The sequence below is a fragment of the Marmota monax genome, unplaced genomic scaffold (assembly GCF_021218885.2).
Source record: "Marmota monax isolate L192 unplaced genomic scaffold, Marmota_monax_Labrador192_F-V1.1 WCK01_AAM20220418_F8-fsc00209, whole genome shotgun sequence".
Taxonomy (NCBI): domain Eukaryota; kingdom Metazoa; phylum Chordata; class Mammalia; order Rodentia; family Sciuridae; genus Marmota; species Marmota monax.
In genome coordinates this window covers 1370113-1396205 of record NW_026694493.1, presented here as the reverse complement: position 1 = coordinate 1396205, position 26093 = coordinate 1370113, and the positions used below count along the sequence as shown (strand labels likewise).

The window sequence follows — 26093 nt, the reverse complement described above, 5'->3', positions numbered from 1 at the left end:
TTTACATAGGAATTAGACCAGAAGCAGGAGTTTTGTAATAACTCAGTCCTCCTTATCTCCCTGTTACATAGCCTTATGTTGATAGTCTTCAATACATTAAGAGCCAGTGCTCTTTTACACACTAACCCCCACTCTCTTTTAATCAAACCCATTTTTCCATAGGGAAAAATTTCCAAATGAATGTGACTTCTTCAAAGTCAGCTTTGCACTGAATCTTTTTCCTTGAGTGGCTTATCTTTAGAATATCAGGGACTAAGTCAATCTCCAGTTGCCTCCAGGAATAAATCATAATTTCATTTACTTTAGCAAACAAGCCTTCTAAAACCACCTTCTCCTGTTCCTTAACCAAATAAGCCTCCTCTTTCCTCAATCCCACAATTCCTCCCCAACCCAAAGTCCCTCCTACTGTAAAAACAAGAAACCAGTAGTCCTCTTCATTCAGGAACTCATTATAGCAGGGGCTGAGTATCTGAAATCCAAACACAACACAAGTTTTTCTCTGAACATAGCAGCTCTAATTTTAAGTCTCAAAGGATAGCAATAAATATACACTTAAAAAGTGATATAATCATGTAACAGATCTGAGTTCTTGGGGAACTAAAGTATATTCCTGAGCAAACACAGCTCACTTATTAAATCCTGGCAACATATAATGTAATATAATGCCACCGACTAATGAATAAGCTCTAAATATATATTGAATATGAATGGTGAAAGAGCATTGTGAAATGAATACTCTATTAATGATCCTTCCATTTTACAAGATTTCTGAGTATAATAACTAATGACTAAATCATCAAATTGGTTTAAGAAGTTATACTTAATAGAGAATTTTTCATTGAAAAGATAATTATATATCCAGCAAAATAACAGCAATGGTTAATAAATATAATAAATAATAAACACTATTTAAAACCTTATCATTGTTTTTTTTTCTTTCTTTTTTTTTATGGTACTGGGGATTGAACTCAGGAGCACTTGACCACTGAACCACATTCCTAGCCCTAATTTTTTTATCTTAGAGATAAGTTCTCACTGAATTGCTTAGTGCCTCATTTTTTGCTGAGGCTGGCTTTGAACTTGCCATCTTCCTGTCTCAGCCTCCTGAGGTGCAGGGATTACAGGCGTGTGCCACTGCGCCCAGCTTTATCATTGTTTTTGTTATGATGTATTATAGTTTCTTTCAGATTGAGCTTGTTCATCACTTGATAAACTTTCCTGGCCCCTCCTCAGAGCACTGTGTGATGTCAGACCAAGAAGCACTTTTTGTTTCAGGTGTTGTGGGCTCTCTGGTCTCTGTTGGAAGTACTCAGCTCTGCAGTTGTAGCATGTGACAACATGTAAACAAATGGGCATAGTTGTGTTGCCATAAAACTTTATTTGTGGAAGCTGAAATATGGTTGTTATATAATATCTGTCTGTCATGTTACATTTCTCTTTCAATATGTTTCAACCATTTAAAATATGTACAACCAATCTTGTAGTTTGCTGGCCATGCAAGTGCAGATGGTAAACTGAACTTGGCTTCTGGGTTACAGTTTGTTAACCTTGCAATAGACTGAGCAGGAGTTTGATCACTGGCCCAGCACTGTCAGTACTTCACAGAGAGGCCTTTGGTCTTGGTCTACTGTCTGTGTATAGTGAAAAGGAGGATGTGAGAACCTCACAAGGCCCTGTCTTGGTCTAAGTTCCTATGGGTCTGAAAAGGGGTTGGAAAAGAATAAATATTTGTGTCCATAGTACTTGCTGGACATTGTACACACAGTGTCTTTATTAAAGGGAGTCATATGACCCCTGATGTACTGATGAGGAAATCAAGGATCAGAAGTACACAGCAACCTTCTACCTAAGACCAAATTTCGAAAGTGGAAATGTTACAATTGAAACTCACCTCTGTCTGCCCCTTCTCATTAAGTCTTAGTGTTCTTTGTATCTTTAGGTCTTGATTTCTTTAAAGCTTTTTAAATCATGGTAAAATATACATAACACAAAATTTGCCATATTAACTATTTGAAGTGTATGATTCAGTTACATTAATTATATGTACAATATATGTCCAATCATTTCTTTTTCCAAAAATTTTTCATCACCCCTAACAGAAACTCTGTAACCTCTAAGAAGGTACTCCCCATTTTCCTCCTCGAATCTCTTAGTAACCTCTAAATCTTTCTGTTAGATTCTGTCTTTTTAAATTTTTTTTAGTTGTAGATGGACACAATACCTTTATTTTGTTTATTACTTTTTTTATGTGGTGCTGAGGATCAAACCCAGTGCCTCACACATGCTAGGCGAGTGCTCTACCACTGAGCCACAACCCCAGCCCAGATTCTCTCTTTATCTAATTAAGAAACTTTTTGTTTAATTACTTGTCATCCTAATTGACTTCTCACATATCTCTGCCAGTGTCTAAGGAACGCCTTACTCTGTTGCTGAGAATGAGAGTTGTTCTAACAAGGGGAGGGAGGAGTGGTGGACTTCTGGATAGATTTTTAAGGCTGAGATAACAGGATTCACCAATCTGTTAGGCTTGGGTGTGAAAGGAGGAAATGGATCAAGGATGATATCAAGATTTTTAGTCTGAGAAACTCTGATAGTTCAACTTACCTATTTACCAATACCTTCAAAATTTTGCAGGTAAGGGGCTTTACAGTGAAAGTCTGCTAATCCAGGAAATATAGTCCTAAGCTGATCCTCTGACCCTACTCCACAAAAGACAGGGAGGCTTCTAGTGTTTCCTTAACCAAGAACTGGGCTTAGGAAAGCTACAGTTGTGGATCTACTGGACTGCTCTGGCCTGATACTACCTGGCTGTCCATCCCAGGTATATCAGGAAATCAAGAAGGACATAAACACTAAGAACATCTGAGTTCTGATCCTGATTCATCTATCAGCCAGTCATGTACTCATTAGGCTAATTTACTTACTTACTAATAGGCTAATTACTCAGCCTTTCTGAGTCTCAGCTTCCTCATCTGTAGAACAAAGACAACAATACAATGCTGTCTGCCCTTGGAGTTGCTAAGACTCAGAAGGAGACAAGGTACGTGCATGTGACTTATAAGGCAAATGCAGTATAAGCACTAAATAATCACGTTTATATCCATTTTTGCTTCTCCAGATCTACTTGCTACCCTTTATCCTGCTGTACCTTAGCAGATTAACCTGTATGGATACCAGCAGGCTCTCTTATCCTCTGATTGGGTTCACCTCATGAGGTGTCCTGGCAGGAAATGGGAAAGCAGAAGATTCCCTCTGCGGATCAGTGTGGACGGGCCATGTCCCTTAAGGGATCACTACCTTAAAGGAGACACTGCTGTGTCTCACTCCATACAGTTGTGTCTCAACTCCATCCTGATTCTAGTAACTGCTCCCTCTCCTCAGTTCTTCAGGCCTAGGAATAATAAAGGTGCCCCATCCTTAACAACTCTGTGGAAGGTATTGTGCTGTCTCTGTGGTCTCCCCACCCCATCCACTGCTCTGTAAGCAGACCCTTTTATTTGGCTCTCATCTGTTATCCAACTTGACTTTTCCAATTTGATTTTTGCCAAGCATCTGATGACACAATAATCATGGGCCTCACTTTTTTTATTCAGGATATTCCTTTGCTTTTTTTTTTTTTTTTTTTTTTTTGGTACTGGGGATTGAACTCAGGGGCACTCGACCACATCTGCAGCCCTTTTTTGTATTTTATTTAGAGATGGGGTCTCACTGAATTGCTTAGTGCCTCGCTTTTGCTGAGGCTGGCTTTGAATTTGCAGTCCTCCTGTCTCAGACTCCTGGGCTTCTGGGATTACAGGTGTGTGCCACCACACCTGGCTATTCCTTTGCTTTTATGTAATGTTTTGGTAATAAGTCATTCCTCCCAATTGGTTATCTCCTTGGTAGCTAGTTTAGGAAAGGAGGATCCCACTTTTCAATATATAACGTGCATAAGAGAGTTAGTAAAACTTATCTTTAAAATATCCTGATTTTCATGGTTTTGGAAGACTGAAAATAAGGAATTGAAGGTGGATACTGACTACTCCCCCTCCCTGTTCCATTCTACTTGAGAGTTTTTTCTGGTTCATGGAAACTTGCAAAACTTGTGCCTTAAGAGGTTAAGCAGCTTTTCAATATATGCAGATTTATGTGGGTAGATATAATTAACTTAGCAAGTATAGATGACCAGGTAGGGAGTTTGGTCAGTCTTGACTTGATCTGCAGAAATCAACTCATTTCTTTGAGGCAAGGCTTACCTTGCAAATTTCCCTCTGGGCTTTGGGAATCCAGGGGGTCACATCCCCGGAAGACAGCAGCTTTTTCAGGCCTTGAATGGTTTGAGATTTGAGTGGTAAGCATGGACCAAGCTGCTCATTCAAGTAGAGCTCACAGATCCTGTGACCCAGCATGTGACGAAAGATGGCATTTCCATTATTCCTGTTATTCATCAGAACACGCAGGAAATGGTGTAGGTCCTGCCAAAGGTCCAGGAGTTGTCTCTCCACTTTCAATTTCATCTTCTTTAGGTAGTGCCGGAAGGGACTCCCTGCATGGATGTCAGCACACAGGGCCCAATATGTGTACCCCAAGGGGAAGCTTTTCCTCATGGCCTTATGGATTGTCATCTGTGAAGAATAATTAATGATAGGGGTGGAAAACTTTGTCTCAAAGAGGCCCTCCATGAGGAGGTGGCCCTTGGATTTCTTCATAGTGAACTTCTTAGCACAGGGATCATCATTTTCTAAGGAACTGATTATTGACTCCTTTGAAGAAGCCACTGTCAGGGAAGACATCTGTGTCACCATCTTCTGAGAACTCATCTCCTGTGTAGGCATAGTCCTGCTATCTGGCTTGGGACTGGTTTCCAGAAAGCGAGAGTCCGTTTCTGCCATGTGCCACATCCTCCTCCTGGCCTTCTTGCTTGAGTACTGTTTTTGGCAATGGAAACTCTTCCTGATGCTCATGTTCAGAGGGAGTTCTCCAGCGTGGGTGTAGCAAACGCTGTACAGGCGAGTCTCATACTCCTGCATCAGGCCCTGGCATGCCTCCTCACTGGCCATTGCCACCTTGGCGTGGGTGTAGAAGCTGGGGAGCCAGTAGCTCTGGACTTTGAACAGAGCCACTTTCTGCATGTGGCTCAGGGTCTCCCTTCTGGTGGTTGGATGCCAGATGGAGAGGTTCAGGAGGGAGTCTGGAAAGAACATAGAGAGAAGAAGGTGAAAATGATGTGGTGGTGATGAGGGAGGTCTCTGTATTTAGCATTACATTAGTTCCTCACAGAATTCTGAAAGCTGGATAGGGAAGACATACAGTGGACCCATTTTTAGGTTTTTCTCAGTACACAGTGACCTTTTTCTCCGATTATCTTTCTTCTCTCCCATAGAAATGAGGCATACTATGAGATTTCTTGAATAATGTTTAGACTACTGAATGTTACTGTTAAAGAAAAGCAAAAAGTACAAGAAACGATCATTAAGAACAATGATACATATTATCTGAACGTCATTCTTCAGGATCCGAGAGGACCAATGGAAAGGGTTTGGATTGAATAATTTGAAAGAATCAAATCTTTCAAATAATAGCCTTCACTAGCCTGGACATTTTAATGTTATCATTTTTTCAATTATCTAGATGAATAGAAAGAAGTATGGCTAATCCCAAGCAGCAGATCTTCTAGAACACATTGATATTTCAATTTGAAATGCTTTCTTATTTAGCAAACAAATAAACATGGATGGATCTGATGTTCTAAAGAGAAGGTTGACAAACTTTTTATGTAGAGGGCCAGATAGTAAATGTCTTGGGCTTTGTGAACCACATACAGTTTTGGTTGCATAATCGTCTTCTTCTTTTTCAAAATCCTTTGAAAATTAAAAACATTCTTTGCCTATTGGCACATATACTTCTCTTTGGCCCATGGGCTGTAATTTGTTCTAGAGAATCCAAGGGAGAGCTGTGCAGGCTCAGAAGATATAGGGACTTTTCAATTACCCTGCTCCAATCCATCTTCACTCCTTCCGCCCACCCTGCACTGGCGGGTAATATCTCAGGAAGAGGCAAGCACCAGCCTACCCAAGGACAGCTAGTCTCTTTCAATCTTTCCCCAGTTAAGGGTTGGGGTTCCCACCGCCATTCCTGATACCAAAGCAGATAGAGAGGGTGGTAGTCTGAAAAGCAAAAGACTAGGGGCTCCTAGATACTGGATTGGTTTTTTGTTTCCATCCTCCAAGAATTTCACTTCAAATATGCTTTATAATTCTTACTGATGTTCACGTTGCAGAGCTTTACTACCCTGGACCCCGGCTGCAGATGGTAGGCCTTCAGCATGAGAAGGAGGGACAGGAAGTAGTCTCTCATTTTCAGGTCCATCTCATCTATGCTCAGGATCTTCTCAGCAAGGATCCAGAAATCCACCAGCTCTTCACCTACAGATCAGACAGGATGGGCCTGGAGCTGCCTAATCTTGACCCTTTGGTAGTTGCTTCTGGGTGAAGCCACTTGTACCCCTGGCCCCCCATCAGCCTGTTCGGCTGCATCATTAGTAATTCCTCAGGGTAAGACATCATCTCCAGAAAAGTACTAGTGTGGGGGAGGATGGGAGCATAGGGAGAAGGGACTTAATGGGTAGTGGTCCTTTGTGACTTCTTGACTTTCTCTTACTAGAAAAACTGTCACTTCGGGGAAACTACGAGACTCTGAGTATGAATCATGAGATAGTTTTGCCCCAAAAAATGAAGATCAGAGGAAAAAGAGCATTTCCTAGATCCTGGACACCGTGAACAGCCTGCAGAAAGATGCTGGGGTCAAAAGTCACCAAAGACCCACATTCCCTATTTTACAACTTTGCAAGAGCCAAACTGATTGGCAAACGGAAAGATATAGCCTGTCTTACTTCTTCTTTACCTGGAGACCCAGGGTTTCACCCTGAAAACTAGGACCTGTTCCTAGTTTAACTTAGCCCTGATGAACTAGAGTGTCTGCCCCAGCAGACATTTCCAGCTTCCCAGCTCCCAGAAATCACCAGACCCCCCAGAAGAGAAAGCAGAGGTTTCCCACACATTCACCTTTTGTTCCCCATTTCCCCACCACAGTCACAGTTTTATAAAGCCCCCTGCAGGGCTTGTGTTCATCTTTAAATCCCAATCTACCAGTCCACAGGCTGCCACAAAACAATGCCCAATAAATGAATGAACGCAAGGGACCCTGACTGCTTTTACCTCTACTATGGATCCCAATTGTACTGGATTTTTACCCAAACTGTATTATTAAACACTTTTTATATTTACCATAGACACTCATAGCTGTCAATGGGAGATCCAGGACAACCAGAGAACTATTAAGAATGATCCAAGACAACCCACCTGCGCTGCCCTTGAGGTAGGAGCAGAAGCGCCACATCCCTCTGACTCCGCCAATGCATTTCTCCAGTAGCCACTGGTCTGCCGTCTTCCATCTCATCATCTTGGCTGCCGGAAAAAGTCCATGGTAAGAGGGAGAATGAGCTCTTCCCCTGCCTCTCTCTCTCAGTCTTGCACACAGCAGAAGCCCATTTGCTCAGTGTGAGTAAAGAAAAATGGTGGCCAGTTAGGGAGTGGGGTCCTGACAATGGAGTGCTTTTGAAGTTAGGCACCATGCCATCTAGTGACATGGGTCAAGTGACATGTGGTTCCCACAGACAAGCGCACATTCCACCCTCCACCCAAGGCACCTCCCCGTACAGTCTCCACCTGACCATGATCTTGCCCTCAGGGCACATTTTCATCCACCTTTACAAATGTCTATATATAATGAAAGGGTGGTTGAGTAGAGAGGGGGATTTGTTATAATGTTTTCCTCCATGGATGCTGCTGGACCTTAACTTTGTCGTGGTAGCACATCATTAATTTCCTTTGGTTAGTGAGTCAAAATTTATCAGTGTAACCCCAGATGGAAATTTTGTTCATTCATTCCTTCCACAAATATTCATTACAGGCCTGCTAAGTGCCAGACACCATTCTAGGTGATTTAGATACAATAGCACAGAACAAAGATCCCAGGAGCTTATATTCTTGTGAAAGAGACAATAAGCAATAAGCATGATGAGTAAATGCATTCTCTACTGAGATTAAAGGTTACAAGCACCACAGGAAAAAAAGGAAGAGGAGAGCGAGGTAGAGGAGACTGGGAGTTCTGGGGGCGCAGTTGGGATGATGGGAAGGAGGTAGTATTACACAGGATCTATTGTCAGAGTAGCTTTTATTGAGGGGATAGGATTTGCATGGGCACATGAGGAGGTGACAGGGAGCCATGTGGACATCTGGAGGAGCATCCAGGTAGAGGGAACAGCCAGTGGAAAGGCTTGAAGTGTAATGTGTCCTGCATGTTGGATAAACTGCAAGGAAGTCAATATGGCTGGAATGGAGTGAATGGGGGTGGTGAGAATAGGAGGAGATGCAGTCAGAGAGGAAACGGAGCCAAGCCTCACACCCGGAAGGTCACTGAGACAGGAGCCACTGGTGGTATGTGTGGAGGAAAGTGCAGGCAGAGTGGAGGAGAAACATAATTTGAATTACATTCCCTCCTCCCAATTTTTTATTATAGTAAAATACATCTAACATAAAATTTACCATTTTCACTCTTTTTAAATGTATGGTTCAGTGTTATTAAGTGGATTCATAAAGTTGTGCAACCATCACCACCTCCCATCTACAAAACACTCTTCTTCTTGTAAAACTGAAACTCTGCATCCATTAAACAATAACTCCTCATTTCCTCCTCCTCCCAGCACCTGACAATCATCCTCCTCCTTCCTGTGTCTGATTTTGACTATTGTACGTACTTCATGTAATGGAATCAAACAGTATTTGTCTTTTTGTGATTGGCTTATTTCTCAGCACAATGTCCTCAAATTTCATCCATATTGTAGCATGTGTCAGAATTTTCTTTTTAAGGCAGCACAATATTCCATGCATGTAGCATTTTTGCTTATCTATCTGTTGATGGACACATAGTTGTTTCCACATTTTTTGCTATGTAGAGAATGCTGCTATGAACATGGGTTTACAAATATCTCTGAGTTGGGCATAGTGGTGCATGCCTATAATCTCAGAGGCTCAGAAGACTGAGGCAGAAGGAGGATCCCTGGTTCAAAGCCAGCCTCAGCAATTTAATGAGGCCCTAAGCAACTTAGTAAGACCCTGTCTCAAAATCAAAAATAGAAAGGGCTGGGGATGTGGCTCAGTGGTTAAGTGCCCCTGGGTTAATTCACTGGTACCTCACACACAAAAAAAATCTTTGAAACCCTACTTTCAATTCTTTTGAGTTTATACCCAGGAGTTAAATTGCTCAATCATTTGGTTCACTTTTGAAGGACAGTTTTGCCAGACATAGAATTATTGACTACTTGTATTTTTCTTTTGGAAATTTAATATACAAGCTCACTTGCCTTTGGGGCTCCAAAGTTTCTGGATTATAAATCCACTAATAATCATACGAAATCCCCTTATAAATGACAAGTTATTCCTTCCTTGCTGCCTTTAAGATTCTTTGTTTTTGCATTTCAAAATTTTATTATTATGTGTCTAGGTGTGAGTATCTTAGAGTTCATCTTTCTAAAAGTTAACTGAGCTTCTTGATGTTATATTCATGTTTTTCATCAAGTTGGGAAGTTTTCAGCCATTATTCTTTAAATATTATCTCTTCCCTCTTTTCTTGTCTAGAACACCTTAAATGCATATTCTGGTGTGCTAGATTGTGTCCCACAGGTCCCTGGGAGACTGCTCACTTTCTTTAGTATCTTTTCATTTGTTCCTCTGATTTAATAATTTCCTCTGACCTATCTTCAGGTTTACTGATTTTTTCTTAAATCTGTTCTAGTCCATTCTATTCACTGATTCCCTCTACTGAATTTTTCATTTCTGTTTTTCTCTTTGGTTTCATTTTGGCTTTTCTATCTTTTCATTGAAATTTCTGTTTTGTTTACATGTCATTTTCTGAACTTTTTCTATATTGTTCTTTAGTTCTTGGAGTAGCTTAAAGGCAATTGTTTTAAAGTCTTTGTCTAGTATATCTTTCATTAGATCTTTTTGCAGAACAGTTTCTTTTGTCTTCTTTTTCCATGAAATGGATCATACTTTCCTGTTTCATTGTACGCCTTGTGACTTTTTGTTAAAATTTTGATATTTTAATCTAATAATGTGCAACTCTGGAAATCAGAATCTGCCCCCCGCCTTGCCCAGAGTTTTCTGGTTTTGTTATTTATTTTATTTATTTGAGGAAAAAAATTAATTGCTGCAAGATATTTCTGTGTCAAGATAAGTTTGAGGTATAAACTTAGGTCTTTGCACATCTTTTTTGAACTAGTGCCTTTCCCTAGGTATCAATTAGTTTCTTTTGAATGTTCTAGTTCTTGATCTCTGATTCCAAAAAGGGGAAAAAATGAAAAATAAAAGAGGGACTAGACCCTCCAAGGCTGAAATTACATCAGTAAATGGCGAAGGGCTTATAGCAAAGGGGAAGTAAAACAGAAATGGCTGCCGGTGTCTGTGGATCTCTGTGATCAGAAGAAGCAAACAGCACACAGATCCTGTCTATTTGGAGGTCTTCTCTGATTTTGCGACCCTCACAACCTGTGTCCAAGCCTCTCTGTGGGCTGAGACTGTGACAGCTGTCAGCCATGGAGCTGGTGCTTGAAGATAGGCAGCTGCTACCATGCTAAGAGCTGTACAATTTACTGTCTGAGCCTTCCCCTGAAAGTTGCAAGCCTCAACGGACTCCAGAATAGGAACATCATATAGATTCTGTCAGTGTAATTCTTACCCAGGTATGGGAAGAGATTACCAGTGCTTCCTAATTAGCCATCATCCTACAATCCTCTCACTCTCTTCCCCAAAATTATGCTTTAAAAGGCTTTCTCTGGTTGCTGTGAGCAGGAGAGCAAGAGTAAAGTTAAGGATATTGAGATGATTTCAGTACCAGTTAAGAAGTAATAATGGTGATTTAGAACAAATGATAATAATGAAGGTGGTAAGATGTGTTTGATTCTGTACATATGTTAGGCAATTTTTTCATACTTTATGACCATTGTGTAGTTTCTGGCTACAGTGAGATAAATAGACTATCTCACATGACTCCTGATTATTGCTCCAGGCACAATTTTTCAGCCCAAGATTTCACCTATTGCTACAACATAGGTTGGACCACTCACATATCTACAAGATGTACAAAATGCAGCTGGTATTTTTATCTTACTGATAGGCATAGGATCATTATATAGTATGGTTTTCCATATTTCTACACAATACACACACACACACACACACACATTCTGTTTACCTCCTTCTTCAGACTTAATGAAACTGATTAATTCCTGACAGAGAATGTAATTGAAACACAAGTTTGTTTTGCAGAAGAAAGGTAACCGATATTTTTCCAACCAGGTCAATAGTCCTTTGTATTTGGCAATCTAGAGAAAAATCAAAATAGCAACAGAAAGATAAATGAAATTTAACAGTTAAGAAATGCTGCTTAGCAAGTGGTGATAAATAACCTCACACTTGGCAGTATCTGACTGGAAGTAGGGGTGTGTTGATTAAAAATCCTAAGTTCAGTGGAAACACAAGATGAAGCTCCTAAAGAAGTGTATGGACCCGTATGGATTAACAAGTTTGGTCTTTCTTCAAAAATTCTTCTGTATTTCTGGGTGAATTTCTTCCAGAAAAGATCTAAGTCTTGATTTACAGAAAAGAAACAGAAAAGGTCTCAGTTTATGGTGTCAGGTCATAAACTCTAGTTAACTACTCTATTTAACTTGTTTTGTAAACACACATTATTTCTTACAAGCCTCCACCCTTATCAATTGTACAACATGTACAAAAACACATGCAGACCATTTAGAGTACAGAAGGGATCCCTGAGACGTGGAACCGCTGGAGGAGGAAGGACAAATTTTAATAATTTAAGCTTCATAGTTATTTTAGGGAAACCAAATGTAAGAATTGGAGTAGGGTATCTTCTCTTAGTAACTCAGAGAAAAACAAGGCTTATTATGAGCAGGGCTTAGAGTGACTTTTCTGATCCACAAACCACTGGTAATGCACATGGAAGCCACTGGCTGATCTAAGTCTTGGGAAGAAGAAAGGGGAAACAAGGAGAAGAGAAAGACAATCTAGAAGGAAAAGGAAAAGAAATATATGAAAAGAAAAAAGATGAAGAGGAAAAACTTGCCTCTGGAAAAAAACTGCAGATTGGCACCTTACCTTGATCTGTAGCTGATAATGTGTATCTGATCATACCTGTGTGGACTAGAGATGGCCACTTCGTATCCCACCCATGGCAGCCGTTGCCAATCAATTCCTGGGCTCTTTTTGCTTAAATGTGGCTCAAGGTTTTTCTCAGCATAGTATTCCAAACATCTACTACCCCCAAATCACAGTAGACATGAGAGATGAATTCCAATTGCTAATAATGGACTAGAATATAAAGTAAAGAATTCACCAGAAATTGCTTGCCTGAGGTGAGAGTGTAAAATGTTTACCTGGTTTGATGCTGTTTTTTCTACTCACCTGCTTTCTGGTTTCTTACAGTCGTTCTCTAATTTCCTTCTTCCCTTCTCTCTCCCAATCCATGCTTCAAATACAACTCTCTTTTCCTCGGCCCCAAACCCTCTGCCATCCTAGGCTCCTACTCACCAAGTCACGAGGTATTTCTGGCCACAAGTTCCACTGAGATTTTTCAACAAGATAAAATGGGGTCTGACCAAAGACCTGTAAAAGAAAGCTAGGAAACAGCCAAAGAGCAAGAGCTTCTCTTCCTATTCATGACATGCTCCTGCGGCCACAGAGGAAGAGAGGCTCTGCTGTCTTCCTGTTTGAAGGGACATTAATTCTTAAATTTGCTACACCGGATCAACGTACCCTGCACAAAAAGACTTCGAATAGAGAGAATTGCAATATTCATTCATCTTTTGACTGCATCCTGCCTTGGGCCTAGGGGCTATTGCTTATGTGCAAAGCCAAAAGCCCTTGATATGAGAACACGTTACACTGTGGGTTGCATCATCCCCTTCCCTCATGAACTTAGAGAGCTCAAGCCAAGTTCTAAAACCTTTTCCTAATGAGAAGTAGCTTTGGATTTACCTAAACTCTTGAACTGGAGAAAGTAGAGAGGACTGAAGATATGAGGAGGACTAGGGGTAAAAATTACATGCTGAGGCTTTGAGAGCATCCCAATTCTAAGCTACTATTCTCTGTTGTCGAGCATGGGGGGGATTATCATCTGGGAACTGATGGGAAAAGGCTTCTATGCTTATATTACAGGGAAACTATGGGAATTAAATGGTAGACATGTTGACAGGAGTGTTTGACACGAAACACGACTGTCTCTCCGTACACCACAGCTGCCTAAATGGCCAGGACTTCATCTTACACTCTTGGCTGGAACGCCACCTTCCCACATCACTCTGTTTCTAGAAACTTGTCTTCATAAATTGGGTGATTAATGTGTCTTAAGATTACTTGGTCCCAGCAGCTCCAGAGCCTGGGGCAGGAGGATGGCAAGTTCAAGGCCGGCCTCAGTAACTTAGGCCCTAAGCAACTTAATGAGACCCTGTCTCAAAATAAAAAATAAAAAGGGCTGGGATGTGGCCCAGTGGTTAAGTGCCCCTGGGTTAAAAAAGAAAAATTACTCAGGAAAGCTTTAATTAAGACAGTGGCAAAGGCATTAGCGTGTTTGAGGATCACCTGAAAGTCCCACTCATGGAGATCCCTCTTCCTCCTCCCTCCTTTTCAAATCATGTTGGCCGCTGCCATCTTACTTTCTCTCCTCTGTCTGTCTGTGAGGCCTTTTCTTGCTACTCAACCCCCTAGTCTTTCCCCCCACTTCTTTATCCATCCCTCCTGCTCCACCTTCTGCCCCTGGTCAGTTCTCCGATATCCACTCCTAAGATTTGGCTTGGTCAGCTTCTCCTGACTCTTCAGGAAGAATGGCCTCCCTGCTCCATGTACTGCTCTCCCGCTGCCTCCTAAAAGTCTCCATTACGTCACTCGTAACTTAAATACTAGTCTCTCACTTTAGACTGGGAGCTCCTTGAGGACAGGGATGGTGCATTAATATGTACATCCCCCAAACTAATCCCAGTGGCTGGTACAGAGTAACCACTCAGTAACTGAGATAATACAGTGGTTTCTCCGCTTGTCTGAAATTTCACCTTTTAACAGATGACATCCAGTGGGAAAGGGTGTGCAATAAGATGAACCACAATTTATAAGATGCCAGCATTAAAATGTCATCAAAAATTTAATCCAAAAAAGATGTAGGATGAGCCCAGGTTTGGGTTTTGTTGGATTTTGAGGTTTGTCTAAGTTACATAGCCTGAGGATATACACAGTTTGGTTTTAGTCCACAACTTAAAGGCTGCATGCTAAACACCTGGTAAGGGAAGTAGAACAGAATGAATAATCCTTAGTCCTTGTCCTGAGGGAATTCACAATCTCACACTCCAGTGGGACACAGACATGTGTACACATGCAACACAAGACAGCTGCAGATTGCCAAGGGGAACAGAGGCAGGAGAAGTTCCACCAGGAGGTCCCAGCTCTGAGGGCCTAGGAATTCCCTAAGAACAGAATTTAAGCAGAGATTGGAAGAGAGGTTTGGAGGTGGGGGGATGGCGGGTGCACTCAGCCAGTGTAAAATGGTGGTCACTAGAGCACTGGGTATCAGCAGCTGATGTGAGGGGAGGTGACTCTGGACAGTTAAGAGGCAGTTAAGGAGGCTGAGCCTTGAAAACTTGGTTGTATTAATATTAGGGAGCTCCCGGAGATTGTAGAGGGGGTCCTGGTTCATATTTATTGGCTCAAATTGGAAAAGTTTGCATTTGATAAGGAACTTAGTAAAAAACAAAATAACAAAAGGGCACTTAGCTCAGTGAGGTTTATTATTCAGCTGTCAATAAAACATTTAAACTTAAGTCTGACAATGCTTACCGGGAGAGAAAGAAATGTATTGAAAAAATCAGCAAAGATTTCATCCTCCAGCAGAATTATAAGATTTGTAGAACGGAGTATCTCTATATGGGGGGAGAGAGAAAACAAAACAAAACAAAACCATGACCAGGACTGCATTCAGGTTGGGAAAACGAAGATAATTTCCCATGGCTGAATCTCAGCACGATGACCTCCATTAGGGTCATCCACTCGGCTCCTCCTTCTCCAGGACTCTCCCATGTCACCTGCTTACATACTCCCAGCTGAGGGAGCACACGGCCTCACAGGGCTGCCCATTCCATTTGTGAAGAGAGAAAACATTAGGAAGATTTTCCTTCAGTGAACTGCCTTCTAAATTTTGGGAAATTCTACAATTCATCTAAGTCCTCTTACATGACAGCACTTCCAATATTTATAAAGACACCACAGCCTCAGGCTTACCTTCAGCCTCTCTGCCTGGTCACTAAGTTCTTCAGCCCGTTCCTCCTTATGTGGCCTCCTTTCCATCAGGCTCCTCTCTCACGGGTGGGAATGGCACCCACAACCCAAGCCCTGAAGATGCTTCCCAGGGCAGAGGAGAAGTGAACTATTGCCCATGTGGCATGTTGCATTAGTGTGGCCTGAAACGGAGCCAGCTTGGGAGCTCTCACACTGCACCATTAGCTCCACCATACTTTATTTAATAGAATCACTGTCAGAAACCAGAGGCAGGAGTTTACTTGTGCTGCAGTCAAATTTCAGCTGGTTAGTTTGGGACCAGCGTTACAAGCTGGTAAGAGCTTTCCTGAATCTTGGTTTGGTGGTGCAATGTATTTATTAAATTCTCAGGTTTGATTATTATTTTGTCTAAGTTAGTCAGAGGATATATTGAATGTCAAGAAAAACTAAACATGGAGACCCTAAGTGGACTAGGGACCTAAGTGTATTCCAATTCATTGTCTACACTCTTTAGAGCCCAATGTTCAACTAGTGAGTAATAAGATAATTGTCATCTAAAGGGCCATATCCATCATACCCAAAGTTCATAATAAAAGACTATAAAACCAACAATCGAAATCTGGTACAGTAGACTATCAGTCTAGTTAAGCGTTTGGTGAGGTGAGTGCCACCCCCCACCATCACTACCGTGCAGTTTTGATAACGTGAGAAGACCATTTACCTCCATCACCTTTCCTGATAACACCAAGTGATCAAGGCCTTTGAATAATAGAAATAGAAACCCAGACAATCAAACGCTACTATGAGCAGGGAGCTGGGGCCACTCTTGCTTTCTGTTCTACAGATAGTCTCCGCCCCCTTCAGTGCTGTCCACATGTCTGCCTTCCCCATTTCTTCATTCTGTGTTTCCATTTTCTTCTGTTCTGTATTTCACATGAACTTTCTCGGGTCTCTCTCACCAGCTCTCTGCTCTTCTTTTTATGAGCATTCTCTGGCTGATTTATCGTATGACACATAAATTATTCCAAAATTTGAGTTCTTGCCCCAGACTTCTCTTTGGCTCTAGTTGTAAATATCCAATGAGCTGTGGGGACTTCTCTACATACACATCCATAGCAACTCCAAAATGTTCAAAATGTCCAGGTTCCCAACATGCCCCCTTTCCTATATTCCCAGTCTCAGTTACTGTAATAATCACTAATTCAATTATCTACATCCAGAAAACCGAGATTCATCTTTTCTCCTCTCTCTTTCTCTCTTGCTCCATCTCTCTTCTCATTACACCACCACATCCAATGGTGATCTGTTCCATGGTTTCTCCCCTGAATTTATTTCTGGAATCTGGTTCCATAGGGTCATTCTCTTATTTCAGATGTCTATCATCTCTCTCTCAGACTACTGCATCAGTCTTCTAAGTGGTTTCCCTGGTTCCAGTCTCTTCCTTCCTCATCCATGCACTACCACCATAATATGTTGATGTTACCATTTTTAAAACTCTTCAAAGACCCTTCAATGTCTTAAGGTAAAGTCTAAGCGCTGGAGCTTCGCCCTGTCTGGCTGTTGCCTCCTAGGCTCATCTCCCACCACTGCACACCATGCCGCCTCTCTTTTCCAAGCCAAAACCAAGACATCATTATTTCCTGAATATGGTAGGTACTCAAATTTCAAACTCCATGTCTTTGTTCCCGCCTTCCCATTGCCTAAAATGTTCTTTCAACTCCAGCCAGCTTCACAAATGACTAGATACCATCAAGAACTGATTTACATATTATCTTGGTGACCAAGAATGGTAGAATCTACCACAGTGGTGGAACACGATGACAACTGACAAGCCATGTTGTTTCATCCATTGACGTATCTTCTTCCTTTGAGTCTCTGAGAGGAGCGACTTCATCTTCTCATCCTGCCCTAGGCACTTAAAATGTTCGCACATTATCCAAGTCTGTAAATGCTGAATGAATCATTCTTTCAAGAGCTGATCTTTAATCTTCTGGGATTTGTTTGTTTCTCTGTCATTTATAAAGCCTAATTTGCATTTCCTGAATAAGTAGGTTATTGAGACTGTCTGCAAGCAGAACAGTGGGGTTTGGCAGAAATTTCTCAATGGATGGTTTTCCTTATCTACACTCACTTCTGGATTCCACGGAGGCTTTGATGGTAGGGCTCACGACTCACAAAGTAGTCTTAACGAGGTAAGGGAACAAGGCTGCCCACATTTGCCTTCCCATTTTCTTCATTCCTTTTTTGCCATTTTCTTCTGCTCTGGATTCAGACTTCCTAATAATTGGAGAAGGGCTTTGTGTTCATTCCAAATCATAATATTGACTTGGCACAAGAAATCACTGGATGATCCCAACCCCATGCAATCTGTCTCCCTGGAGGAGGTAAGGTACATGGAGGGCCAAGCTATACTTGACTCTCTCCTCTAGGCTTAGTTGTCTCATGAACAAGGCCCTGTCCTATCCTTAACATCTAGTAGCAGAAGTAGGAAGGGGCAGGAGAGAAAGAGGAGGAAAACAAAGATGCACTCCAATGAACTGGAAAGGCAAGTGGTTTGCCTCGAGGGCTTACAGTCTTGGAGACATCTCTCTCAGACACTCACCAGTGTTGCTCATGTTGCCTTGCTTTTCCTGCCACTGTGATTGGTTAGAAACAGAATTAGCCTGTAGTCAACAGCAACCCACCCCTTGTGAACACACAGTGACACTTCTGAGGAGTTCCAGATTCCATTGGCGGGGGCCTACTTATATCTGATGGAGACCACCATCTGAAGGCAAGTTTTTTTCTTACTTGATTTTCCGGATTCCTTTGAATGTACCAGAATCATCCTGGACTTGGTCCATGCTCTTTTGTGTGCATTGACAGGTTCTTTCTAAGTGTGTCCAAGCCCTCTTCAGTACTCCATCCTTTCCTACCTTATGGTGATATTTTTGCATGACTCACTTCAGTTCCCACGGACCTATAAACTGTTATACTAGAGGTAATTGTAATAAGGAATGTCTCCTGGATGTTCTGAACCCTTAAGACAACTTTCAAAGGACTTGACCTTCCTTGTCTCTAAAAGGTTTTGAGGCAGATGCTTGATCTTTTCATCCATTCTTTGTTTCTCTGGTCCTCTTCTGATAAAAGTGAAAGACCATCAGCCCTATAAACCCTAATAATTTAGGCAGAAACTTTTTTCTTCTCCCAAACTTTAGAGAATGGAGTTGTTCAATGTTATACTTATGAGAGGACTTAAAGAACTCTAAAGTTCTAGAATTGTTGGGAAGCTTATATAATGTTTAAATCCTTGTTCCATGGGGGCGGGGGGAGGGTTGAATAAGATTTTGGAAGTTGAAAGGAATGTTAATAATGAATTGCCAATAAAACGTTACTTACATTTGAAAAGTTATATTTTCTTTAGTATATATAAAGACCAGATACTGTTAAGTTATTTCAAAAATGAGAAGAGATTCTTCTTGATGTTTTACTTGTTGCAGATGGGCTCATAGTCTACTGTATTTCTTCAATCTATTATCACCTTATCCATTAGTCATTGTAACACAAAGATCTTGAGGGAGTTCAGAGTAAAGCTCTGGTGGTTCTTAATATCAGCTTATTTCTTGGAATACCATCTCCTCTTGGAAAAGGCTCTCACAACCTCAGCAAAAGAAATAAGAGTTGTGGTCTCTTCCAAAATTAATGGCGCACACACAGTAGCGATATGTACTCGTATTCTGTGAGGTGTTGTGCTCTCAGGCTGGTCTTCAATTAAGCTGTGTGAAGCTACTCTCTAGCCCTAAGTGCTGCCCACCACCTTCCCTACAGCTCAAAAAGGCTGACTGTTGGAGACATTAACAACCAAATGATGGTCACACCAACAATGGTCAGGATGAGAAGAGGCTTGAAGTACATAATGATTGCATGTCCCCGTGACCTTTTTAGGACCTTCTAGTTCCCAAAAGAAGAGTACCAGAAGTCTCCCAAATTTGTGTGATAATAAGAATTATGGGGGCACTTGTTAAAAACATAAATTACCAGGTCCTTCCCCTGGAAATTCTGTTGGAAGGACTAGGGTTGAGCTCAGGCGTCTGTCTATGTGTTTCACAAGTACCCCAGATAATTATTGTTATCAGGAAAACATGGGAAACAATGTTTTTAAAATTAGATAGACCTGACTTCACATCTCAGCTGTGAGATTTACTGGGTGTATCAGATTCAGGTTGAAATGATTTCCCAAAATGCTGAGGGTCTTCTTACTCCAGGAGTTACTTTGAAAATGGTAGCAGATCTCTTTGGCAAATATTAGGAGACTAACAATAACACAAAAATATGACTTTTCTTCCTCATGGTAAACATGCTTTCTTTTTGAGAGCTTCTAGGGTCTTGACTCACAACTGCAAAATAGATACTGGACCTGATTCACTGTCACAATGGCTTCTTTCAGTTTCCTATTTGTTAATTAATTCTCTATTTATTGAGCACTTCCCTGTATGACAGAAAATTTTCTAGATGTTTTGGATGTGTCCGTGAGTAAACCAGTCAAAAATACTTACCTTTATAGAGCTACTAAGCATCCCATTTTCCTCCTCAAGATGAAAAGTTCTGCGTGGAGGGTCTGGTTGCTGGCCCTTACTACCAGGGCCAGGAGGGGGACTATCATACTCCCTGTGGCATCCACAGTAGGAGACAGTTCTTCTTGAAAGTCACACAATGATTTTTAAAATATCAAATAGAAAGGGTAGTCAGAGAGTGAGTGACCCAAAGGTTTTCACACATACACACACACACACACACACACACACACACACTTCTATCTCATAGATTAAATTCTGTGCTTATTCATGTCTACACATTTGAGCTTAATAGGAAACAGATGCAGGTGATGTTTACTGATTGCTTATGTGCTTTTCCTGCTTTCCTCCTCATCCCTCCATCACTTCCCTTAAATTGATATAATTCAATACCAAATGGAGATGAAGTGCCCCTTCCAGTCTCATGTGGAAATAACTCCCTCTGGTGGATGGTGGGAAAGACTACATCTTTCTCTCCAAAAACTACTCTAATTTGGAGACTTTGATTTTTGTTTTTCCCCAAGTTAATCTTCAGCTGGTTTTTCTTTCTCAAGTGTTTAGGAATAATTTCCAAGTGCTCATACCTAATTAACACAAAGCACACAGAAAAACCCTTATCGTCAGAACAGTAGGCCCACCTATTCTGCCACTGTATCAGATGTTGGCTATGGTTCTTTGTGGCTTTGAGACCCCTGCTGATACTGCTAATATTTAGCATTTTTCCCTGAAGGTATGTGATTTGAGACATAATAATATTTGGGGGAATCAATTTTCTACAAGCGATGAATTCATCAGTTATTTAAAAGAACTTCAAAAGCACTAAAAATGGGACAGTTCTGCAGCTTCTGTATCCCTTCAACTGTCATCTTTGCAGGGAGATAAAATCTTGAAATACTAACATTATGTCCTGGCTTCTCATCCCTTGTACGCGGCTTTTCTCCTGTTTAGTCAGAGATTTCACTTCATGAAGAGGTTGGGTTGTAATAGCAAGAGTCAATTTTTTAAAGTTTAAAAAAATCCAAAATATGCTCTTAAGATGAGAGAGAGAGGGGGGTGGGGGGAGGGAGGGGGAGGGAGAGACCCCTGAGTGGAGAAGAAAATAGTTTTTGTCATTTCAGTAAGAAAGAAAGAATAGAGGACAAGCAGATCTCCTGTCACCCCAGTTTCAAGGCACCAGAGGAGGATCAAGCAGGCCAGAGAAAGGGAGCTATGAGGCTGGGCCAAGGCCTCGGAGGATGTCCAAGGTGCGGGGGAACAAGGTATGGGAACCAGAGGTGACAACCAGGAAGAGGGCAGAGCCCCATTGGTTCCTAGGATGAGGGGGAAGCATAGAAGCTAACTTATGTTCTATTTCCACACCTGGGTCCTCTGTTAGTCTCCACTGGACAGGAATGTGGTTGCCGGATGATCCCACTGATGCAGGTATGAACCATCCACGGAGCTGGTCACATGCCACATGTCCAGCACATGCTAAGACCTGGCTGAGTCTTATCTAAAGATCCCAGATTCCTTCCCCCTCCACAATTACAGGCTGTTCACAGCCCCCGAAACCACAGGGTGAAGGTCCTTCCCAACAACTCACTCCTTTTGCACCCTGATTTTTGAACAAGAAAATTAACAAGGAAGTGTAGGACCAGAACCAAAGGACACATCTAGTTCTCCCAGGAACCAGAACAACAAAGGAAATGGGAAGGATGGTGAATGCTCTGGAATCCCTGACCCAGCCCCACTTTGTCCTGACCAGATGATTTAGACTTAACCACGAGTGAGGAAAACTTGATAAAGTCTTGATAGCCTATGGTTCCCAATAATTTTGGCTCTACCCTTCACAATTCCAGCCTCCGACACCCAGCAATGGCATTGTGTGACACAGAAAAATGTCTAGCCTCCTTAAGCTACTTTCTTAACCCTTTTGAGTTTTAGATAATATTCACCTACAAACTTCACTGACACGAGAGTTGTGAGGATAAAAAAAAAAGCATCAAGAAGAAATAAGCCATTGGATTTTATTATATAGGAGAATCACAAAAGAGTGGGTCCTGGCAAATCTACTACTTGGAACTTGATTCCCAAGTGTGCAGAGCAGTGGGTGACATGCCTGGAGGGAGAGTCTGACAGTACTAGAGGAGGCAGTGCGGGGGAGAACCCCTGGAGGCAGTCGAGCCCTTGGAGCCCTCTCTGTGAGTAGGGTGCTGCTCTGTTCTTCTAGATCTCACTGAGCAAGAAGCTGCAAAAGGGTCTGACTTTCTGCTTGATAAATCACAAAGTAATCAAAATAAAGAACTCAAAAAGAGTTCTGAATTCTATTTAGTCAAAACATGATTTCATAGTATCATCATGAAAGAGATCCAGAACCAGAAAGAATGGACGTGGGGTTATTATGGTTATTATGTTGGGTAAATTATTATTATGTACTAAATTTGACTGTGGTGGATATTCCATGTGGTGGAGTGAGGGATATTTGTAAAAAGTTTCACAAGCAGGACATAGAAAATTTCTTTAATGTTCTCATGGGAGGGGAGTGGGCGATACAGAGAGGTGCAGGGCAAGCAGGTACCGCAGCAGGAGCTGAGGAGGGAAACGCTTGGGGAGTTGAGAGGGGAGGTCTTAGTGGCAGGACTCTTATTCCGTTCACCTTTCCTCTATGCACTGTTCAAATAAGGCTGAGGGAAGCCAGAAGGGAGAGGGTGCACGTCCATTCCAGCAGAGTCTGCGGCTTCAAGGTAGGACCCCCATGAAGGAAGGACACCAGATTCTGCTTTCCTGGCCGCCCACCTCTCACAACTTCTCATCCAGACATCTTGGAGTGTGAAGGCCACAGGGCACCACCAGGGGGCGCATCCAGGTTCTGTCTTTAATAAGAATGTAGCAATACCACAAAAAAGAGAAGCCATAGATCCAGATCATCAAACTGGCATTGAAGACCACATGCCAGCAGAAGAAAGTGGTGGCAAACATTATGTCATTTTTGTCATCATCCATCCATTTATAGCCAGAGACTGGCTTGAACAACATAAAGCCTATCTGTACCAACCAAGAGCCTGTGATCATGTACAAAAAGGCCTTCATTGTCCATATCAGCATGGCATTGGGAGCCCAGAGCTCTGCAGTCACTACCACCGTTAGCAGGAACATGGCCTGGGTGAGCAGGATGTGAAACTGCAGTTCTACTCCTTCTGTGTCCTGCATGTGAGACACCATCAGGGGCAGAAACAGAAATATGCCCAGGGCTTGGGTGCCTTGCTCCAGAGCCACACACCTCTGGGGCATCAGGTTCTGGCTCACCATATCTGCACACCCCGTCAGGAAGAAGGTCAAATAGAGAGTGAGATGCTGCCACTGTTTGCGGTACATAAAGTCTCTCTGGTGATACATCTTGCTGATAAGAACCAGCTGTCCATGAACGCTGTTCAACTCTTGGGCTACTAAAATGAAGGCACTTAGGATCTTCATCGGGCCAATGTAATATATCTGCCGTAGCTTTGCCCATCTTCCTTTGTCCCAAGGACGACATGGTGGATATTGGACACGGGAGTTGCAGATCAAGGCCCTAGAGACGAGCTGCGCCTGGTAAAGTCCATAGAGGAACAGAGACAGCCCTGCGTACAGATGACCCTCAAAGCCTCCCATGGAACTGAAGGCGGGTGAGCCCAGAGGCAGAAGCCAAATGTTCAGGGATGGCCTTTCTCTCGGGGCCCTGGAGTGTGGAGGGAGCCAGGTGAAGCTTATATTGCCCACCCAGCCCACCACATCCACACACAGAAGGGAAGTGGTTGTGGAGGAGGGCCTAACTGTTGGGGTGGGTGTCTTGGTTTCCGTCCTGGCCTTCTGCTGTGGTTCACTGAGAGCCACCTAACCGTTGACAATGAAATGAGCACGTCCTCCAGCACAAAGCCTGGGCCTCTGCATGGTCAAATCCTCTGCAGAAGGGCCCTCCTTCCTCTCCACCCGCTGTCCTTGATCCCAGGGCCACCTTCCTTACTCCTCTCCTCTTAAGTCTGTTCAGGCTACAAAATAATAAATACTATCAATGATACCAGTATCAAAATACCACAAACCGTGTCGCTTATAAACAACAGAAGTTTATTTCTCACATTTCTGGAGGCTGGAAGTCCAAGATCAAGATGCCAGCAGATTTGGTGGCTGGTGAGGACCTGCTCCCCCACGGATGGCTCTTTCTTGCTGTGTCCTCACACTGTAGGAGAGACAAGCTGTTCACTGGGATCTTTTATGAGGGCACTAATACCATTCAAGGGGGTTCTGCCCTCGTGACCTAATAATCCCCTAAAGGTCCTACTTCCCAATACCATATCTGGGGGTAAGGATTTCAATAAATGAATTTTGGGGAACACAAAATTCTGATCACAGCACCTCCAAATTCACAGGACATAAGGAAGAAACCCAAAGAAAGCATAGCAAACAGAAAATGTAGGGCACAGTCCTTAAGATTCCTTACATGTTGTTGTTAGATTATGTATTCTGTGCACGTATGAATGGGTAACAGAAAATCCCAGCAGTATCTACAACTATAATGCACCAATAAAAAACTGTGGGAAGAATAAAAGATTCTTTACCATATAACCTTGTACAAACATGATGTCCACATGCAGTCCTCTAGATATAGACCTTTGTAAGAGCCACACATGAACCTATGGAGTGCCCAATTATCCTGATGTAATCTCAAGATTGCCAGAAAAATGTTCATTCCTAAGAATGTCTCTTTGCTGATCTCCAGAGAGAACTTGGATGCTACCATCTGAGATTCCTTCCTTTGGATTAAAGCAATGTTTTTCCAAGTTAAAATGCAGGTGGATGGGTTCTACTCAGAACTCTTACTCAGAATTTCTGAGGGTGGTGTTCTGCAATGAGCATTTCAGTAAGCACCTGAAAGTGATTCTTCTGGAGACAACGTGTCCTACACGTCAGACACCACTGGGGACATCTAAATTTTCAGATGCACAGAACAAAATGTTAAGAAAGTTGGTGAGAAAGAAAGCTCATTAAGCTAGTAACTTATTGTGAATTCGTTTTCAAATATTTCTCTTTTGAAATTTGCATTTATTTAGAATGTAATGGTCATATTCTGTTTCATGACAGCCAACCAAGTATAGGGGATATCTCAAATTTTGTTTCACATAGATCTTACATATTTCCATTTTTGTTGGTAAACTATGTTTTTATTTTTGCTGCTGTAGATAGATCTATTTTATTTTATAATTATTATTGATATAAGAACCTATAATTTTGTATTGATCTTCATATTAATCATTTTGTCAGGTTGTCATATTGTTCTAATTTTCAAATAACTTTATATAGTCACATCATCTGCCAAGAAAAACATTATCTCCTTTTAGATATGCTTTTGCCTTTCTTTCATATTTTCTGTATGATCCTATATATAAAGTTCAAAAACACCCAAAACTAAATAACAAAAAGTGTGGAACTCTAATCAAAATTCAGGAGAACGGTTACTTCTGAGAGGGGAAGAATAAGAAAGACTTGAGAGGGACACAAAAAACATTGAAAATAATGAGAATGTTTTTCTGGTCTTGGAGTTAGTGGTGTACATAGGAGTATTGTGTCACAACTTATATGTGTCCTATAAATGCTATTACACACTCAATATTAAAATTTTAAATAAAGAAATAAGAGAACTACTAAGTAGCACTATGTGGGTGAGTGAGACTCAATATCTAACAAGTCTACTTTAAGGTGAAGAGTTTGGAAGATAACTGTAGAGGGGCTTCCTCAAATGCTAAAGTGATTTTTATTTTTATTTTTCTGTACCAGAGATTGAACTCACAGATACTTAACTGTTGAGCCACATCCCCAGCCCTTTTGAATGTTTTATTTAGAGACAGGGTCTCGCTGAGTTGCTTAGGGCCTCACTGAGTTGCTGAGGCTGGCTTTGAACTCACCATCCTCCTGCCTCGGCCTCCAGAGCCAGGGGGATTACAGGCATGCACCACCTTGCCCAGCTAAAATTTTATCTAGATCATCAACTCCTATTATATGTACTATTCTATGACAAGCTTTTCTTTTTTCTCTGTCAGTCATATAATGTGTTGGAGAAAGAATTATTTTGTTACATAGAGGTGTTTTTTATTTAAATTGTTTTCTTTATCCAGATCCTTATTGATAGACATATTAGTCTTTTTCT

The 26093-nt window shown here is 41.7% G+C and overlaps 2 protein-coding genes across 2 annotated transcripts in view; both read right to left on the bottom strand.

The window, feature by feature from the left end:
- Positions 1 to 17995, bottom strand: part of Rgsl1 (regulator of G protein signaling like 1) — a 47802-nt gene extending 29807 nt beyond the window's left edge. Inside the window, exons 1-8 of the mRNA XM_046419563.1 lie at positions 17983 to 17995; positions 14943 to 15025; positions 12648 to 12722; positions 11293 to 11422; positions 7341 to 7445; positions 6243 to 6404; positions 4236 to 5170; positions 407 to 469 (exon numbers count right to left, since the gene is read on the bottom strand). Of these exons, the coding sequence (XP_046275519.1) occupies positions 407 to 469; positions 4236 to 5170; positions 6243 to 6404; positions 7341 to 7445; positions 11293 to 11422; positions 12648 to 12722; positions 14943 to 15025; positions 17983 to 17995 (1566 nt within the window). The remainder of the gene's footprint in view (positions 1 to 406; positions 470 to 4235; positions 5171 to 6242; positions 6405 to 7340; positions 7446 to 11292; positions 11423 to 12647; positions 12723 to 14942; positions 15026 to 17982) is intronic.
- Positions 17996 to 22416: 4421 nt separating this feature from the next.
- Positions 22417 to 24123, bottom strand: LOC124075920 (transmembrane epididymal protein 1-like). Its single transcript, XM_046419570.2, has 2 exons — positions 24028 to 24123; positions 22417 to 23500 (listed from the first exon to the last, which is right to left on the bottom strand). Exon 2 carries the CDS (start codon positions 23384 to 23386, stop codon positions 22712 to 22714), a length of 675 nt encoding a protein of 224 aa, XP_046275526.1. The 5' UTR covers positions 23387 to 23500; positions 24028 to 24123; the 3' UTR covers positions 22417 to 22711.
- Between the last annotated feature and the right edge of the window lie 1970 nt (positions 24124 to 26093).

Excerpts from the sequence above, each read along its gene's own strand:
- LOC124075920 (XM_046419570.2), bottom strand. The coding sequence starts at position 23,386 with ATGAAGATCCTAAGTGCCTTCATTTTAGTAGCCCAAGAGTTGAACAGC.